The sequence below is a fragment of the Bolinopsis microptera genome, chromosome 3 (assembly GCF_026151205.1).
Source record: "Bolinopsis microptera isolate Bmic1 chromosome 3, MBARI_Bmic_1.0, whole genome shotgun sequence".
Taxonomy (NCBI): Eukaryota; Metazoa; Ctenophora; class Tentaculata; order Lobata; family Bolinopsidae; genus Bolinopsis; species Bolinopsis microptera.
The window spans coordinates 18,237,341-18,256,806 of record NC_087074.1 but is presented as its reverse complement, the minus strand read 5'-3'; the positions used below and the strand labels follow the sequence as shown (position 1 = coordinate 18,256,806).

The 19,466-nt window shown below is 35.6% G+C and overlaps 1 protein-coding gene across 2 annotated transcripts in view; it reads left to right on the top strand.

Moving 5' to 3' along the window:
• Positions 1 to 19,466, top strand: part of LOC134812735 (sestrin-1-like) — a 31,960-nt gene that overhangs the window by 1,703 nt on the left and 10,791 nt on the right. Inside the window, exons 3-12 of one of the 2 annotated variants that reach the window (XM_063820276.1) lie at positions 3,233 to 3,317; positions 3,564 to 3,685; positions 6,443 to 6,541; positions 6,868 to 7,041; positions 10,835 to 10,864; positions 11,892 to 12,044; positions 12,407 to 12,553; positions 14,547 to 14,582; positions 15,687 to 15,744; positions 18,238 to 18,341. In XM_063820276.1, the coding sequence (XP_063676346.1) occupies positions 3,233 to 3,317; positions 3,564 to 3,685; positions 6,443 to 6,541; positions 6,868 to 7,041; positions 10,835 to 10,864; positions 11,892 to 12,044; positions 12,407 to 12,553; positions 14,547 to 14,582; positions 15,687 to 15,744; positions 18,238 to 18,341 (1,008 nt within the window). The remainder of the gene's footprint in view (positions 1 to 3,232; positions 3,318 to 3,563; positions 3,686 to 6,442; positions 6,542 to 6,867; positions 7,042 to 10,834; positions 10,865 to 11,891; positions 12,045 to 12,406; positions 12,554 to 14,546; positions 14,583 to 15,686; positions 15,745 to 18,237; positions 18,342 to 19,466) is intronic. The other variant, XM_063820277.1, reaches the window with a different exon arrangement.

Here is a 19,466-nt window from a genome sequence, read left to right as displayed (position 1 = left end):
GATTTTAGGGCTCCTGAGTCTTCGATGATATGACCCGTAGGAACTAAAGAACTAAGGACCTTACTGCGGGATCAGACGGATTATTGGTCGTAAATTACTCTACAATCTCATTTGGTTTAGAGTTGCAGAAGTATTTTTAAATACACATCTTGAAGTTGTTCGTGTAATTCTTTCTTCGTAATTTTGTTCCCCTCGATTTTACCATTTTCCTTCCTCAGAATTTATGTATCCTTTGTCGGAATAATTTTCGTGTTTGACGTTACTTTTAATTTGATTCAATTTAATATTTCATTTTTAGTCTCACTGGCTGTTTTTGCACATTTATCTTACAAATTGTGGCCTCAGTGATTAGGTAGTGCTAAATGGTCACAATGCGTGTGCGATCGCCCAACATGAAGCTACTTCTTGCCCCACCCGAGCCCCACCACTGCGGACCACCCCACCTTGCTGTCGTATCCCTGCACCACGCTCCTTTCTTGGTTGTGGACCGTGTTACGCCTCGTCATGCTGTTATTACTCTCTGGACTAAGGTGGGACTTCCTTCTGGTATTGATCGCTTTTTATTAGAATCTACTTTTTATGGACTGTATGTTCGTCTTGGGTTTTATGCTCGTATATGGAAACAGGAAGTAAAATCAAAACTCACCGACTCTCACATTTTGACATTTTAATATGTATCCGTCGATCGTTCATATTATATACACACAAGTAATTGACTCAATCCTTGGGTTGAGACTGCCTTTTATTTCTCTTTTCTATGCTTCTTGTAATATAATATCTTCCTGAATAACAGAGACAAAGGTGAATGTTGTGAACGTTACCATGCTTTAGAAGATTTAAACAAAGATTCTCAATATATAGACAACCAAAAGAAGAAGAGGTCTTTTGTTGGAGTGCTTTTCTCGTTCCATATCTAATTCCTGAGTTCTAATCTGCTTTAATCATATTATAACAAAGGTTCCGCATATAACTTTTCATATAGCTTCGCAAAGGTTCACTACCTAAGGTACTTTAGGTAGTGAACCATAGCCCTCATTTATGATATATTTTGGGCTTGGCTATTTGCCCTGTTTCCTATCCAGCTAAGATGTTTGATGGCAGCATTTTCTTCAGAAATCAGTCTGAAATAACAATCATCCGGGTGTCATTAACATTTAAAACTAGTTCTACAATATACTTTCAACTGGTAAATAATCGATGAATTAGTATTATTGTAGTAATCGATGAATAGTAAGGCTTTTTGTTCCAGTAATCATTTGATATGAACTTCTGGTTTTTTTCCAACAAAACATCGAACTATCAGGGCATGCTGTATCGAATAAGTCGCTGACTGTTAAAGATGTCTTGTCCTGGTTGCTGATCGATAATGAATATTGAGATTATCACCGCGCCGAATGTTCTGGTTGCCGACTGTTGATAAACTCTGGGCTGGTTGCATGACACTGATATGTGATGTGCTGGTTGCATGACACTGATATGTGATGTGTCGGTTACTGCCTCTGTAATAATCTGACACTGAGTAGACCGCGTAGAGACCAGTATAGCACAGTGATCTAGATAAGGATGGTATTGATAACGCTGTAATATGCAGTATATTAATATATAGTATATTATATTACTAGAAGTAGTGTCTGCAAAGTGCGCCACATAGACAGAGTGGTGTGTATACTGTATATTAACATAATATTAATAGTATCGTAACTTTCAACCGGTGGCACTGTGCAGTGAGCCATCGCTAGTCCTGCTTTTTTTACAAAATATAATTTCATTACTAGCATGATATGCTAATTTTGGATTTTTTGGACGACAGCTTTGTTAAAAACAAGGAATTGAAGCCGTGCTTTTCTAAACTTTATTGCCTAAAATAGGTAAATAATATTATGTTAAAATGATATAGTATTATGTTTAGTTAAGTTTAGACAGGTAAACTGGTTCATCAGTCAGGGAGAATTCTTAGTAAGTTAGTAACTCAATGATATTAACAGAACCAAATCTGTTACATGACACGACATATTTTAATATTATTATTTATAGACTCCACAGACTTCCGGGCCACATATATTATGTGAATATGAGCTACATTAGTCTATTAAACAGTAGGCTGGAGCGGCCCCGTTATTGTATTAAGTCTTATCTTGTACGTAAAAATGTCGGAACAAATATTTAGTTGATAGTAACGAAAATACTTTATCAACATTTTGTGAGCTTCTTGATATTTAACAAAACTTTAAAGATATTATGTTATCGTGTAAATAATCTACTGTCTCCTTGATTCAGTGTTTCACGTACTGTTTTAATTCTCACGTACTGTATCGGTTATATGATAAAATATGTGATACACAAAACGGAGCTGCGCCTTTTTTTTCCCCTTTAATTTTTAAAATATGCAACATGCCAAAACCAATGGTGCCCTCTCCGGGATCTTTCTTCTCGCATTTGCGAGAGACCTCTCCCATGGCCAATGGCCATGATGTAAAAGGAGGTCAGGATTTATTTTTTCTGTCTTAAATTATGTCACCATAGGCATAGCTGAACGTCAATTTTTATCGAATAAATAAATGAGTAAAATGTTGAATTAATGATTCTCATGGTCATGGTATAGTTAAGGGAAAATGCTACTTTTCAATTTTGATCGCAGAGAATTGCTGGCTTGATTTCTTGTATTCTTGGTCAGGATTCAGAATTATGCGAAAAAATGCTCACCACGAAAAAGTTGACTTATGATTTTTGTGACCGGTGACTCATGACCATGACTAGCATGCCATGTTGAAGTAATTATATCCTTTAATAATTCTGGACGCAATATTCTATCGAAAATATCACGTACATAAGGAAAATTTTCAATCTATGAATCGAGAGAATGTGAGACAAATTAGAAGCTATTTTGGTTTTACTGATTAGCAAAACGACAGCTTACATGATGGCTTTAATGCCAGCTTTTGCGTTTATCAATAGTTCAAGGTAAATCCATATAATTTCAACCTTTGATCTTTTATATGAGCTGAGAAATGCGTCTTGAAAATAAAGAACAATTTTTATGACGGAAATTATTTGCTGGATGAAAATTTAAAAAATATCCTGATATATGTTGGAATACAAGTTCGTTTACAGTTTCTTGCTGTATGAAAAGAAAAACTTTCTAGAACAAAACTGCTAAAAATACATAATAATATGCGCCATTCACTAGATAGTAGATACGTTAGACGTTTTGTAACCGTGTTCATTCTTACAGGTGGAGGAGATGTTTTCAAGGCTCGCTACAGACGATGAGTTTGAAAGAAGAGAGGTTGTCCACGAAATCTCCTCTCACATCCTAGGTTAGTTTCTACCTTCCAGTTACAGAAATGCAGGGTTGGGTGTTCCAATATTATCCGAATTTGAGATTTTAATTTGTTGTTTTATGAACGAACTTGAAATATGTGGAAGTTTCTCTTTTCTTGACAGACAATTTATTTCGCTTTTTATTGATCATCAAGAATATATTATCTGAACACAGATACACCGCGATTATTAACCAGACCATTTTTAACAGATTGTTATTAATTATTCCCTTGTTTCCTCAGAAATGGCCAAGTCTGAGCTCCATAGTGTAAAGTTGTTCTTGAGTACGATACTGCGGTTAGCGCACAGAGCCCCTTTTACTGAAATATCTGACGGCATGAAGGACCTTCTCGGTAATCTTGAGGTTAGTCTTAAACCATTTCATATCATATTTATGCTGAAACTGCATTGATAGGTCGGTCGCGGTGGGTGAGATCCTTAGCAGTGTAATCACAGGGTCCTAACTTAACTGTAACTATATAATAGAAATATGGCAGAAGGATAGCATCGGAATGATTATCCCATTAGACTAAGAGGGTGTAGCTCTATTGTTCTCCTCCAATTGTCTTTAGTCTTTGTTTTTACCTAATATAACTCTAGCACCGGTCTTTAGTCTTTGTTTTTACATATAACTCGTAACTCTCACGCATGGGGTATGGAGCGTGTTCCTAAAAATATTCCCAGAAGTTCTTCAATATTATTATCAGAATATGACTTTTAATAGTATCGATACTTGATAAAAAACAAAAGAGGGTGAATCTTGGCCAATAAATAGCTTAACAAGCTGGATCACCCGATTGAAATTGAGCCACTTTAGTAATAATATAATAAATACAACAAGTGTTGGAATGTTATAAAGTTATAAAGTTATGATATTGAAGTACTCTACTTCAATTATGCTTATCACCAGCTTGTTTATACATCTTGAATCGTCAGGTAAATCCACGTGAGACATTAGGTAAGACACTTTGAAAGTTAATTGTTGTGTTAAACAAAACAGTCGTGTAAGGCAATGTTATATACTACGCTGCTGAATAATCAAGCCTGAGAGTACTTTTAAAAGCTGCAAATTTGGTATTTTTTGTCTCCAAATTTGCCGCACATAAAAATGTTTTGGGAAGGAGCGGAATCGCACTATTTACAAAAAAAGGGGAAAATATTGTCGTACCTACATGTTGCTTCCGAGCACTAGCGAACACCTAGACCTTTCTCGATTTAAAAATGTTCTATATTAATTTTCAATAAGATTTGTTTCTCATACGGAGCCTAAAGGTCTAAGCTTGTACTTTGTAAATTAGTTTCAACTTTCAATATTACGTCATGTGCGGAAAACATACGACTTTTCTCCCATTGACATCTCCCCTACAGTGCTTCTGTCTTAATTTCTCAGGCTTCCAGAAAAACAGAAACCCTAGTGTGCGGCCTGTCGTTGATTTTCTGGAAAATTTGCAACGTATTTAAATGGGCATATTTAAATTCTTCTAATTCATTTATATTATTCCATAGAGGCCTGCTCCATTTCATAATTTTATAAATTCATAAAAAAAGGTAATATAATAAAAAAGTAATATAATATAAGTAAAATGTTCCAGCTTTTTCCGTCGCCATAAAAACGTTTAATCTCGTTTAGATAAAACAATTTTTTTAAATAATTTTATTACTGAACAGCTTTGAAACTTTTATCACAGTCGATGACTTCACAATAACATTAACAAGTATTGCTGTTGACGGATGATCTATACTGAAGTTGGTAAGCTCCTTAAACTGTAGTCAGTATACCATTTAAAGAAACCTCTCAACTCTCAACAACAAAGATTTCTGATTTGATTCTCGCCCAAATATAGTATTTAACAATGAAATAGTATTAAGATTGCTGACTGATATTAATAATAAGATCTTAATGATCTAAGTTAATGATTCCGGATGCGGCACTCATTAGACTAGGATTTTAGACTACAATGTTTTATATTATGCAGTATTTCACTTTCCTGGGTTAAAACTTTTCTTTCTTCTAAAAAAGTTTGATCTGTAATAAATATATTACAGATATATAACAGATTACGAATTTTAAAACTGAATATTGATAGTACCAGAGTACTTATTAAGTACTCTGGTACTATCAGTATTCAGTTTTAAAATTTGTTTGTTAGCGGAAGGCCGTTGAATTTGCGTCTTTGGGATTTCCAGGGTTTATCCGATAAGGAGAGAATTGATCAGGGGAGGGCCGTGGCCGCGGCCGGGGGGGGGGGGGGGGGATTTGGTATCTCTATGACATCTTTGGATACTGTATAGGTTACACTGTCACAAGGATAAGATTACATATCAACTAAATTTGTTAAGTTCTCCGTGAAGAAAATCAATCAGTAAAACACCTTGAGAGTTGAGAACTTTGCAATAAGGAACTTCAAATTTCCTTGTCAGTTAGAATGAGACAGCAGTATTGGACATATTATAGCTCCATTAATAAAGACAACACTCACACACACTATACTTTCATTCTACATAGTCCAGCTAAAATAAGCAACCTCAACAATGATAATTACCAGAATCAAGAGAGAGTATATTATTTGGAGTCTATCCAGAATTTCATTTTCCTGCTGAAAACTCCGCACCTCAGCTCTCCCACTACTACGGTGTGCATCAAGCTAGCCTTGAAGTAGGGTGACAGTAGCGCGTTTACAGTCAAGCTTTTACGAGCTGAGTTGCTCTGGTTCATTTCGCACTGTTCCTGCTGCTTGTCAAATTAAAATAGACTTTTGTTTACAGTTTATTTTTCGAGCTTGAGAAATGGTGGAGAATGTAGATAATCACACTACATTTAAATGTGCTAAGACGTAAGAAAGAGAGTGTACATGACATTTTAACCATGTTGAGAGGCTGATAGAAAATCGTCAAGGAAGTTCATTGTCTTATTATATGGCTCCAGCGATATGAGCGACCTTCGTAAAAAATGTTCAAAGTTTTGCCATCTTGAATATTTTATATTAGAAATTATATCATGTAAAATATTCGGCAAAGCTTTGTTCCACACTATGCAGTATGCATGATAAATTTCATTGGACGTATCTGTAAACTTGTGATATAACAATAATATCTTGTCTCTAATCCTTTACTCTTTCAGTCGCTTGGTCTTCAAGTTCCAAGGGTGCGCTTCAGGAAGGGTCCTTCGTTCTACATACCAAAAGACAAAGTACCAAAACTTGACGATGTCAAATCAGAGGTTATATGATAATGTATGATTTTTGTAATTATCTACTAGACAATTATACATTGATTATTTAATTATATTCTGAATATCAATAAGAATATCACTCTTAAAATTTCTTTAAACCATGCCTTTTGAAGTATCACCCGAGTAATTGAACACCAATTTAAAGCACGGTAATTTGTCTAAAATTTTTATCTCCAGTAATGATTCGATAAAATTTGAACACATACGACAAATTTATTTTTTATCAAATTTCTGCAAAATTACATACATAATTACCATAATTACCATGATTTAAATACTGAATTATCCTCTAACGTTTCACTTAACCCCGACAGGCATGGCCGATGTTCAAAGATGCGTTCATGAACGACGCGCGGGTGTCACACATGGTACAAGTGATGGGACTACACCCCAAGTACCTCGTTCACTGGATTCAGACTCACCACCATTTAATGAGAGAGTGTAATGGTGTGTTACCTCGACATTACCGGGCTTACATTGCTATCATGGTTAGTGTGTAGTTTAGTAGAAATGGAGAGGGGATCCTTTCCCGGAATTTCCGAGCAGCAGGCTAACATTTCTATAATGGTACAATGGGGGGGGGGGGGGGGGGGGAGGGGGAGCAGCTGTAACTTATTATCTGAACAATATCTTTCTTTAAAGTAGAAGTTCTTAATGGTAGATTTTGAGTTTTAAAGGTTGTCATGACCACTATAGCAGCCAAAGCTGGTTCCCTTGAAACGGACGAAATGTTATCCATATTTGGCATTTATGACTAGACAATAATTAAGATTATAAAGCCAGTGAACCAGATAAGTGCAAAATACAGTTATACATTGATTCAGAAAATGTTACGGGAATATATTGATAGTTGGCACGTAGAGTTATTGCGGTCGTAACTTACATTCTTTACAACACAATTTTAGTCTGTAGGAAACTAAAAGAACTTTGAAGATGAGCACAATAGTGTACTTACAACTTCAAAACGATCAGTTTTCTCTGGCCCACCCTATACATAGTGTACAAGCTCTGTATCGTAATATTATGTAAGCACTGATCACAGATTAACATGTTCAGGACTGTGTCGATATAATACTGCGTACCACTACAGTATACTGTGTGGTTTGATAATATCATGGTGTCAGGTGTGCAGCGTAATAAAATGCAATGAGTGTAATTTTAAAATTCATTCGATGTGACGCAAAGATATGTATGATATTCCTTTTTGCTTGTGAAGTCTGGTATACGATAAATACGATATATAAATTATATATTTGATTCAATCTGTAATCCGGATACCTTATCATACTTTCGTGTACAACAAACATTCGACCTACACACCTACATCGTGTGGTTACGTGGTGTGGGTACGTGGGGAGACAATTGAGTCACGTTTCTTTCACACGTTTGTTAGAGGTGTACACTGTAAAACGGTACTATTAAAACTGTCACGTTTAGTTGATCATGATTAATAGGTTCGATTTATTCTCACAACCAGGCCACGACATACCTGAAACCACATATATTATGCACTATAAAGTAGATTCACTAAGACTCAGCAATGTGTTTCCGGGGTAGGCGAGCTAATGCATCTAACCCTGCTGTAGCGTATACGTATCACTTTCTGATCTAGGAATTATATTAAATGTTATTACAACAAAATTCTGTATGGGCCACAAGAGGTGGGCCACAAAGAGACATGGGCCACAAAGATGTCACAATAAACAATAGTTTTACACGCATAGTACTGTTTCGCCGATAATAAACTCCCGTTTGGAAACAAAGTTTTGATCTGATTAATCGTGAAAATCTTTCTCTGAATGACCCTATAAATAACCTGACATGTTCGTGACAATATATTGTAGTGTTGGTGGTAGTAGAACGGAAGATCATGTTACACGTTGAAGGTTAGTTGTCAGGACACTGATCAGTGTTCCTGAAATAAAGTGTGAACACGGATATGATAAGATTGTTTTTAAGAATACAAAATCATTGCAGTGTTTCCGATGTAAAGATCCAATCATCATTCCTCGAACTGAGATTCAATGCCATTCCTCAAAACATTCATATAAAATAGCCTAGAACATTCCAAATGTTAAACTATGAAATGAACGGTGATATATCTTCTTATCTAAAGTCATTATTAACCTAATAAATATTATACCTCGGGTATCGGCTCCATAATTTCACGATAGGATAAGGATCGATAAGATCTAGTTACGATCTTGATATTATGATCTAGTTTTGCTGTGAACTACTCAGCAGCACTCTTTCATGTATATACACTATAATAATACAGAGAGGAAATGTTGATAATAACAGTGCCACGCAAACGTTTACACTCCACTCTTCTTCAGCCCGAACCATTGATTTACAAGGAAGCAAAAGTAGCAAGTATTATCTAGTACTGCTACTTTCCACATCTCACGAAACTGCCCTTCCTACCACTACTGCACTCGTTTACAAGGAAGCAAAAGTAGTAACGATATATAGTACACCATGGTGCTACTTTCTACATTGACTTGATATTTTAGACAAGAGAAACACCACTCTTGGACACAAGGAGCTTAAGAACTATAAATACATTAAATATGTTTTCTGTATCATATCGTATACAAAGGTTCTCACTTTTCTAAAAGCTATCATAGTTCTATGCAAAACTTAACACGAAGCTACTCCTCCTTTCACCGCATTATTTAAGGAAAAGTAGTAAAAAGGTGTCACGTTCCACACGTTTCCTTGATGTTTTAGCGTTGCAATATTTTCAAGCACTTTCCTCTGTGAATATACTAACCCAAAGTGGAGTATTGATACAAAAACGTGAAAGGGGTCCCTCAATCTTCGCTAAGACTTAAATTTTTGTTGCGAATTAAAAATTTACGGAAAGTGATATGTAAGTTACCATTGTACGCTTTGACCTGTGAACTGTGAAGTGTGAACTGTGAATTAGACCTCATGATAACCAGACTTTTAACAATTATAAGTCCATCATTGCAACAATACTAATTCTATAATAGTACTGGCAAGAACTCAATTTCGAGTCCTGGGCTCTGGTATGAGCTCAACACTTCAGACTGAATAATATTGGTATTGTCATTAAAGTATTGTAATCTGTTTATTCACAATACTTCAATTGCTTATTGTATTTGAGATCATGAAGATAAGAACAATAGAACTGCACTAAAAGCTAACAATTTAGATTACAGATGCTAGCTTTTCACTGCTGTGTTACAGATATATTTTTATTACTTCATCAAATCTCTCTCGCCCTCTCCTTAGCTTCGAGTACAGTAGTTTATTTATTCCATTACAATCTAGCAGTGATACGCTTGTACACTACTATAAAAACAATTCCTTCGCATTTTCACCTCATTTTATTCGAAATATGTCACCAGTTCACCAAGCAAAAAATGTCACCTTCTAAGCTAATCTTACTTACTTTTTGTATAATATTCATTATTCACTGGACATAAACAAGTAAAGGGTTGATTTTGGACAGGAGGATACCAATATAAACTGTCGGGGGTAGAGAGGGTGGATAATACCATGAAACTTTGTACGGGGTCGTATATCAAATTATAACTCAATAAAAAGATAGTGCAACATCAAATTGTAGCTGCAAATTTGATAATATTCTCTGTTTCATCTTTAAATATTTGTGTTTATTCTAGATCATGTTGTTGTTTTTGAGCGAGGTGTTTAATTAGCGCGTGTATACTGATTACTGGTGTAGCCCTTTTCACTAGCACTAAATACATAAAAACGTATAATTATCCGACCTGTAAAACTGGTATCTGAGACATGCTGACATCACCCTCCCTTGCAATACTATATTTGGTAATTTCGTGAAAATACTACCAGACATGGTGTAACCCCTTAACAAGTTAAATAGTTAATTGCTAAATTGCTAAATTTCTGTGGTCACGTACACAGCATTGTATATTGTACGGGGTGGTGGTAAGGGCTGTAACTATTATTATTATCGTGTTGAATATCGTGTTGAATAGAGAAGGGTGCCCAGTGCCCACTGACCATTGTTATAATTACAATGTGGCGAGGGACAATGTTTCATCACACGTTCTGACATTAATCCTCACACCCCCCCCCCCCCCCCCCCCCCCCCCCCGGTAATGTAACATTAAATATTAAAACATTATGAAATATCATCAAAGCTATAAGTTTCTAGAAAGGTCATTGCAATGACCCGACCCCGTACTGTTTTTTACCTTAATTTTAAAGTACGTATATAATAGTTATTAGCCTATTATATCATTACAATATTAATTTAAAATCAAATTTCAGGCGTCAGCTCGGCACAACTGCCTGTACACAGTGAGTTGATTATTATTAATTATTCCGTTACATATAATCGATTATTCATTGATTATTCATTATTCATGATCAAATTATCATAAATACTCTGATTATAGAACGTATTTTTGATAATTTGATATAGGTGGTCTCTGCACCTTTTTTTATAATTTATTAACCTTATGAAGTGAACCATTACATGCACTTGATATACAATATATAATACGTCCTGATATCGTACTTGAGATATTTTAAGAGTTGTGACGTCATCACACATTAGAAAATTGAATACTAGAGCGATTATCGTCTGTCCTGGATGTAATTAAAGACTCTAAGAGTTTCTGTCTGAGTGTACTCTTAGTCCTTCTACATTTTAGAAGGACCTAGAATATATCTTAGGAAACGCTTCTGCAATGTACTTTGTAGAGGTCTCTTATGAAAATGTGCTGCCCCAACAATTATGTAATTAAAAACCGGACACATGTGATAACGATAATGAGGGTAATTATACTGATAATATCTTGATAACGATTACCAGCGGCTGTGTGACAGTGTTGACAACTAACTGATAATCTCTCTTAGTTCTACGGACCGGGACTCAGGGGGCCGGGGGGGCCGGGGCCGGGGGGGGGGGGGGTCTTCTAATATTGCTTCACTTCGGACATGATCCTCGGGACTCCGGGGTCTTCTAATATTGCTTCACTTCGGACATGATCCCCGATGGAAATTAGGATATTCATTAGTCGAAAGCGCATAGAAAGATAGAATTAAGGTTAATGGTTTTCTACAGAAGAATTTTAATCTAGAAAAGTTTTAAATCTTTTATCGCATAAAATTTCTGCAGAAACACTTGGTATTAACTTTGATATTTTGCACCGCGATATATACCCGAATTTATCTCCGGTTACCTTGCACAACTATAAAGTTCAATACTCAAGGATCAGCATATCCTCACATATCAGCACATCACTCACATAAAACTAAGAATCTCTATCTCCCAAATGTTTCGGTTATAACGAAGTAATTGTAAACATTATATTCCTCTCAGGTGAACCTGTTAGAACGGGAATTTCTCTGTTTTGGAGGAGATCAGGAGTGGTTAGAAGGACTGAAGAACGCTCCTAAAAAACTACAAAACCTTACCACAGTCAACAACATACTTTGTCACAAGCCTTGGGCCCTCACTTCCCAACACATGCAGGTACAGTAATAATTACACAAGTTAACATAATATAATAAGGTGTCAACTGTCACTTTAACTTAATATATTACGTAAGTCGGTAAGTTTGCCATATGTCATATGAATAACTGTAATAAACAATAAATTAGAAGTTTCCTCTTGGGAATATGATCAATAGCTCCACGAGAACCGAGAAGTTGTTTCTTTAGAATACATCTAATATTCTTTAGAATACATCGTTTTCTGAAGAACTTTCAACACAACTATTATAAGTTAAGCGTTGAGGTCATGTCGTTTGAGAGTTGTTCACAGACCACGATTATAATAATTATTTCAACCCTTTTATTTCTGGCTATGAAATTAACCTCTCCACTTCACCCCAGGACCTCCTAACGGGTCCAGATTCGTGGTCCCGACCAGAGTTGACGCAAGCAGTCACCATTGTGTGTCACATCCACGCGCTCACTACCTTCGTGTTGGGTTGTGGTCTTACTCACGAGATAGACAGTATTGCTGGTCATAACTACGGGGTAAGAGCACTTAAGCTTAATTATGAGTAATAATATTAATATAATAAGTAATGAAATTATTATAATATAACCTAAACTCGCTGTACCTTAACATTAGTCCTAAAATTAGATTAGTCCTAAAATTAGTCCTTATAAGGATGATATAATATTAGAATATTTGTACAAATATTACATTAACTTCCCTCTATATAGCTAGACAACACATTAGAATATAATAAGACATATTTTCGTCAATATATCAGTGTAAGTGACAGCACACTGTAGAAAGCTCGTACTAGAACGTATCTGAGTAGTTCTAAAGTTAAATGTGAGTAGTAGCTCTCCTCCCGCTGTTCGGCTCTCCGGCTCAACTGAATAGTATAATTCACAAATCATGGTTATCAGTATGTCTAACACACACGGTGTAACTTCTACAGTTTGTTAAAATCTTTGCAGCTGCTGGCGTGGTTTAGATTAGGGGAGATAAGATTTAAAGTACCATTTTTACAACATTATGCGTAGTAAAACAGCTGTCAAGTAACTAGTAAGGCATCAAATTCATGCAATGGCTTATACCGGACATTGGTTTTATTCATTAAATAAGTTGTCAGTTTTTACACACATTTGCTTATAAAAATGAAGTTTTCTACGTGAATATTGAATTCTGGAACCCTCTATTCTGGAGTTCTGGGTATTTTATATTGCATTATATATAACCGTTACGCAGTAGAGCGCACGTCTTACTGCGTAACGTACATTGATTGTGGAATGTAGAATTTAGATCACATTAGATCACAAAGGATTAATTGCCCGTTCTATCATTATTTGACCAAGTTATAATAAATTTAATAAGTTAACCAATGACGTAATAACTAATAATAAGTAATAGCCCCTTGATAGTAGCTAGCTGTGTTGTTGAGCTGCTTTATTTTCATTTTTGTTATCCAATGTAATGGCCTGGTCCAGGACTAATTATGGCCTAATGCACGAAAGATGTACAGCTCAATCAATGTTAGCCCTAGTAGTAATATCGAAGTGAGTATTAAAGAAAACAAATGATGTAATTTACCATTACAAATAATGTAATTTCCCAATATATAACTTATCCCGTACTAGTACTACGAAGACGGTGAACCCAAAGAAAGGGAAAACTTTAAATACAATATAATATTCCCGTCTCACAGTCTCTCTCAAAGAAAGTGAGAGAGAGTGTTAGAATTACGTTTTGTGTTGTGATGCTATTTATAGACTCAGGCGCTACGTAATTTTCCGCTATTTTATTATACCTCTGGTTTTGTGTGTTTAGTCTTGAGTAAGGACAATGTTATTAAGTTCCCATCTCATAATTGACATCGTTCCGTTACGGAAATTTACTAAATTAATTGGCAACTACCTACTATTAATACAATATATTTAATGTATTAAACGAAATTTGATGCTGAGTTATGTTTGAGAATTTGAACTTTCTCACATAAATTAAGAGTAGAATAAGTTATAATAATATATAGAAACTTACTAACGTATTTATTAATGTAGTGTACGAAATCCGATGTTGAGTTAGTGCTGAGGATCTCTAAGCTTTGTCTTAAGAATTACGAGTAGAGTTACGAATAGAATAAGTCATTATAGAAAGAGGAGTAAACTAACGAACAGTGTGTGGGATCACGGAAATTGTGGCATTGTTCTAGCTTTCTAGAAATATGAAACGAGGAAATTTGCTTTAATCGAATTGAATATTACAAGGACTGTAACAAGTTTCTGTAAAATTAAATGTAGTGTAATCTACTCACCGTAATCTACTCAAATTATGATGATTAGCTTTACATGGGGCGTCACGAGTATAATAACCAAATCAGTTGCCTCTACAAATCAACGTTTTTTAAAGTTAAACACGCCTAAGAATTAAGTAGAATATTAGGAAAGAGGCCACCACAGCCAGGCATCTAAATTAGGTCCTAATACAATATTTAAAAGGCTTTTTTGTTAAAAATTATTAAAATGTTTTTCAATGTAGAGTTCGGGCTACTGTACTCCTGTTCATTCATACCCAGTAAGTTTCGTGAAGTTTAAAATGTGTGATAATTTAAAAATGTGTGATTGTTTGTACTGGAAATCGGTAACTAATCATTGGTTAAATTTACTTAAATTCTCCAGATTCTAGTGTTGTGTTAATATATGTAATTCATTATAATAACCAGTGCGCAACCTTAGTTGTGTAATTGTATATATTATAATGATATGTGTGGGTTTATTCTTAATGTCGACGTGAAAAAAAAATGTTGGGATTTACTGATTCATTTTTTGGTTGAAACCTATGATAGATAAAGGTTATGTCATGAATTAGTGGATGGCTTAATCGCAGTCTGGTGACTGGTTTAAATAACCATAAGCATTATAATAATCATGGTTTTCAGACAGTTAAATGTCAGTTTGATCGAATTTAATTCAAGGTAAGTTACATCCTAGTTAGAAGACCTGTTTAACAGTTTAATGTTAATATTATCTGAACGTGGCGGGGTTTCTGTTTAAAGTTTCAATGTTTAAGTGCCAGGCTACACACGATTGTATAACTTTATACCCGTGTGGTTGATACATTCAGAACAACTTGTTCGTAATCCTTGAACACTGAACCATGAAATGACCCAGTTAAACGATTTGTCAGTCTCTCTGTATGATTTGTCTGCTTCCATCTTAATAGGATTTATGATTGAATATTTGATTGAATTTTACCTATCGGCTCCCAAAATGGGATGATCATTCACAGAAATTAAATAAACTTAAACAGGGATCAGCTAATTTGGGGCATGGGTTTCACTGTTAGACAGTTTATTTAAAACCGAATCAAATTATTTAAAACCTTTCTGATTGCTTGGGTTAAAGAACCACAAATTGGGAATTTGTCTTTATAGCGATCGTAGACCGATCAACGGTTTAACGTCAATCTATTTATTGAAGTTCTGATAGAAAGCAGAGCTCCGTTCTTCGATCACATACAATGTTGTTATAAGTGTGGTAAAACGAAGCTGGCTATTATACTATCAAACTGTGTAATCTTCACCATCACGAGCTGTTATAATGTTGTAGTCACTAAGTCACCACAATATACACATAATATTTATTATTATTCCTCTAACATTATATTTCTTCCTCTTAGAACTCCCCACAAGTCGACTCGGGAGATGACGATTTGCTGGCTGACCCTGAGAACAATGGTAAGTTGTATTTGTTATTGTATTGTACAGTGTAAAAAGCATTGTTCACAATCTTCGGGCAGTATCTAGATAGCCCGACCCCTGTTCGCCGAACAGGTGTTTGTGAATAGTTGTTCGCCGAACTGGTATTTGTGAATAGTTGATTGGTTACCAGATCATATGGCCGCAAATGTTATGAAATTGAATGGTATGTAATATGTATGGTATCTTGGATGCAATTAGTTACGACTAGCATAATTTGCCATTAATTGTAGCGTAGTAAATTGCTGGATCAAACTATTGATTACGATTCAAAATCAGAGGGCTCTCAGAAGCGGGGGCTGGGGGAACTGGGGATGGTGTAAAGATTGTCACTTCTTGTAGATGTCGCTTGTCAAGGATTTATGGGAGGGGAGGGGTTCTAGAAGGTGTAGCGGTCTTAAATGTATATCCAGATCATCTAAATGAGAGATAGGAATGCTACACACACTTACCCTCAATGTTGTTGTAGCAGATCCACTAATGTAGATTTATAGAAGAGTTGTCCTCTAGTAGAATGTTTATACCCTATTAATCAATAGTGTCAGTATCAGTTTTATATTTCTATTTTTAACACGTGGCAGTAAAGATGTAAGAGTTACTGTTAGCTTTACTGCTACTCCTAGATTAATAACACCTTACTAGTTTTAATACTTTCGACACTACTATAATATAACAAATAATTTGAGGCTCTAATGATGTAGTTTTACTTTTACACAGATTTCAAGCCTCATATTGTGTGTTTCCCTTCGTGTCCGGGCAACATAGTTACGATATAATCAGTATCATGTTCCATAATCTCCATTTTGAAACTTTTTGGCATCCAGTTTTTATCCAAAACACCTTCTCGATTACTTCTGATGAAATTCGACTCGTTCGTGTAGGTTCAATACACACTTTAAGTTAGTACTTGAAAGCTTTAATCTATGAAAATCGGTACATCAAAGGAAGCAGAGTTGTCTAATTCAGGTCCTTATTAGGTTATTAAATGGTAATTATCACAGTAACAATCAGTCCTAGAATAGGTTGAGTTCATAGTGAGTTGACTGATTGATTCACGCTCCTGCTCCTGTATCACTACATGCCGTTTATATTTTAAATCGAGAAATGTACATTATATATACCAATACGTCTGGTGTGAAAATGTACAATTTTCAGTGGTATCATAATATATATAATACTAATAATATAATTCGAGAAGATGCATTGCGCAATTGATATCACAAATTATGTTTACCGGTTTCGTGATGCATTTTATCCTTATCATGATTATAATAAATAACAGTACGAAATTTAAAATAATTGCAATGCGGATAGTATGCACGTACTTAACAAATTTAAACTTAAATACAAAACTGAACAAATACAGTTTTAATAATCGTATTCAGGGGAGAAACCAGGATATTAATATCGTTGAGATTAAATTTATTTGAGCACGACAATGAAGCGAGTGTCATCCAAATATCCAAGGGGGCGCCATGTTGACAGAGATAATTATAACTTAATTGTGTGGGAAACGTTTTGCAAAAGCAACTGCACAGTGCACAACTTGCAGAAACAGTTTATTCTTTCAGAATATTCTTAGATTTATCTCTACCTTATTTCCTTATTTACCCTTTTCGATAACCTCTCTCGCGATAAATATCAATCCGATAGTTTCCAAAAGCTCGAAGAAAGTTAGGTTTTTCAGCGAGTTCGTTTTACATAAATGATATATAAAACCGATAAGTTTCAAATCTAGTGGTCGTGAAACGTCAGTCCTGTAATTCAACACTTCTGCAACTAACACAATATGTATGTTATCATGGCCATGAACATCATGAAATCTTATCTTTAAGGGGCCTATAAATACTGTGTCACCCCATTACCGGGGAGGCTGCAGTTTTGATATATGGGTTGTTCGGAATGATAACATTAAATCTGCTTGGGTCGTATAACAAGATAAGTGAGTAAGTGCGTGATTTTATCGATTGTTTTTATTGCAATGAAAATGCGGTAATATTGGGAGTATTACACATTACGGTATCAGTAGACCTGGGAAAGGTATCTGATGTTCGTCTCACTTTCACAGTTTCAGGGCAGGTTCCTGCAGGTTTTGCCTTTATTCGATTGAAGTTTTTACCCATTTTCATAGATCGATCAGTTTTGGATGAACTGGTTCACGTCTATTAGACATGTCTAATGATATTTTCTAATGACGTCACTTTTATCGGATATTCATATCGGGTATCCTTTATATGACAAACGGAAACAAGGCGGAAACAAGGCGTACGTGCTGTACTTATGCTAGAGAACTGCGAACCCCCTCCAGCCAGTTTTTCAAGCTTTATTACATAGCGAGCTCAAAATTTGATTGTATGTCATAACAATGGAATAGTAGTGCTGAAAATATCAAACACTATTATCTCGTATCAACTTTATCAGTTATCTCTGATAATATCCTATCACTCTAAACCCAACTCTTTCTGATTTCAGGTAACCCGATAATGTTTGAAGATATCTACACAAGACTCCTACAGGAGGACGGTAGCCCTCGTCTGATACAGGACGTCAATCATCAGATATTCACAGATCTTATCGTAAGTAGCTTACTTGAGTATTGTGATTTGTTTCGGTGTGGGGGAGGGAGTGGGGTGGGGTGGGGTGGGGTGGGGTGGGGGTGGGGTGGGGTGGGGTGGGGTGGGGTGGGGTGGGGTGGGGTGGGGTGGGGTGGGGTGGGGTGGGGTGGGGGAGGGGGTGGGGTGGTAGGTAAAAAATAGGGAATTTAAACTCCTCGGACTATTTTAATAAAAACTAGTTTTACCCTAGTTTTACCCTAGTTTTACCCTAGTTTTACCCTAGTTTTACCCTAGTTTTACCCTAGTTTTACCCTAGTTTTACCCGTACACGGACTATTGGATATTTATAAATCATGTAATATCAAATTGAATCATATCCCGAGTCGTATAAGTTGTTCTCTGATACGAGACTAAGTACTTGCTCTGTTACAGTTATGGATATAGTAAGGAAATATCTACAACGCCCAGGTTTTTTTATTTATAGTTTGTTTATAAATAGCTTTTTCTTAGAATTGTCATAGTTGATATTTGTCATAGTGTATTACCTCCAATATAAATATACTCGAACATGATATAGAATGAGATATGAGAGCTGACTTGCGTGACTATGTGGGATTCTGAAATGTGAAGGCGGTTGATACGAACAAATTGTTAGTTTTACAGACCCTTGCATTATGTTAATTTTTGCCCTCCTCGAATAATGGCAAAACCCACACTTTAATTCAAACCCAATTAAGTTCTCCCCGCACGTGACCTGACTGAATCACTGAATTAGTACAGCTCAGTGCTAATTCCGGAGTTGAGAATTAAACTCTGCTAAACTCTCCTCTCCTGAAGTAAAAACCAGCTGGTTGAAGGCTTAAGACTTGAAGTTTATTTTCTGAAACTAAAAACCGCATGAAAATGTGTCCTGAATCACAGCAGATATTCTGCATATATGCAAGAGGTTATGCATAACTTAACACATGCGACAAAGTTCATCGGTGAAAATAAATACCAGATAAAGCAAACAAATGGTTGTCCTGTGAAACGGTTGGTATTACCTTTGTGATATTTCGTGTCGTTCTTTAACAATACATGAATATTTAACCCATGGTTCCGACCATATAGCTTTTAAACTCTATGCCAACTCTCGTCTGTGAACAT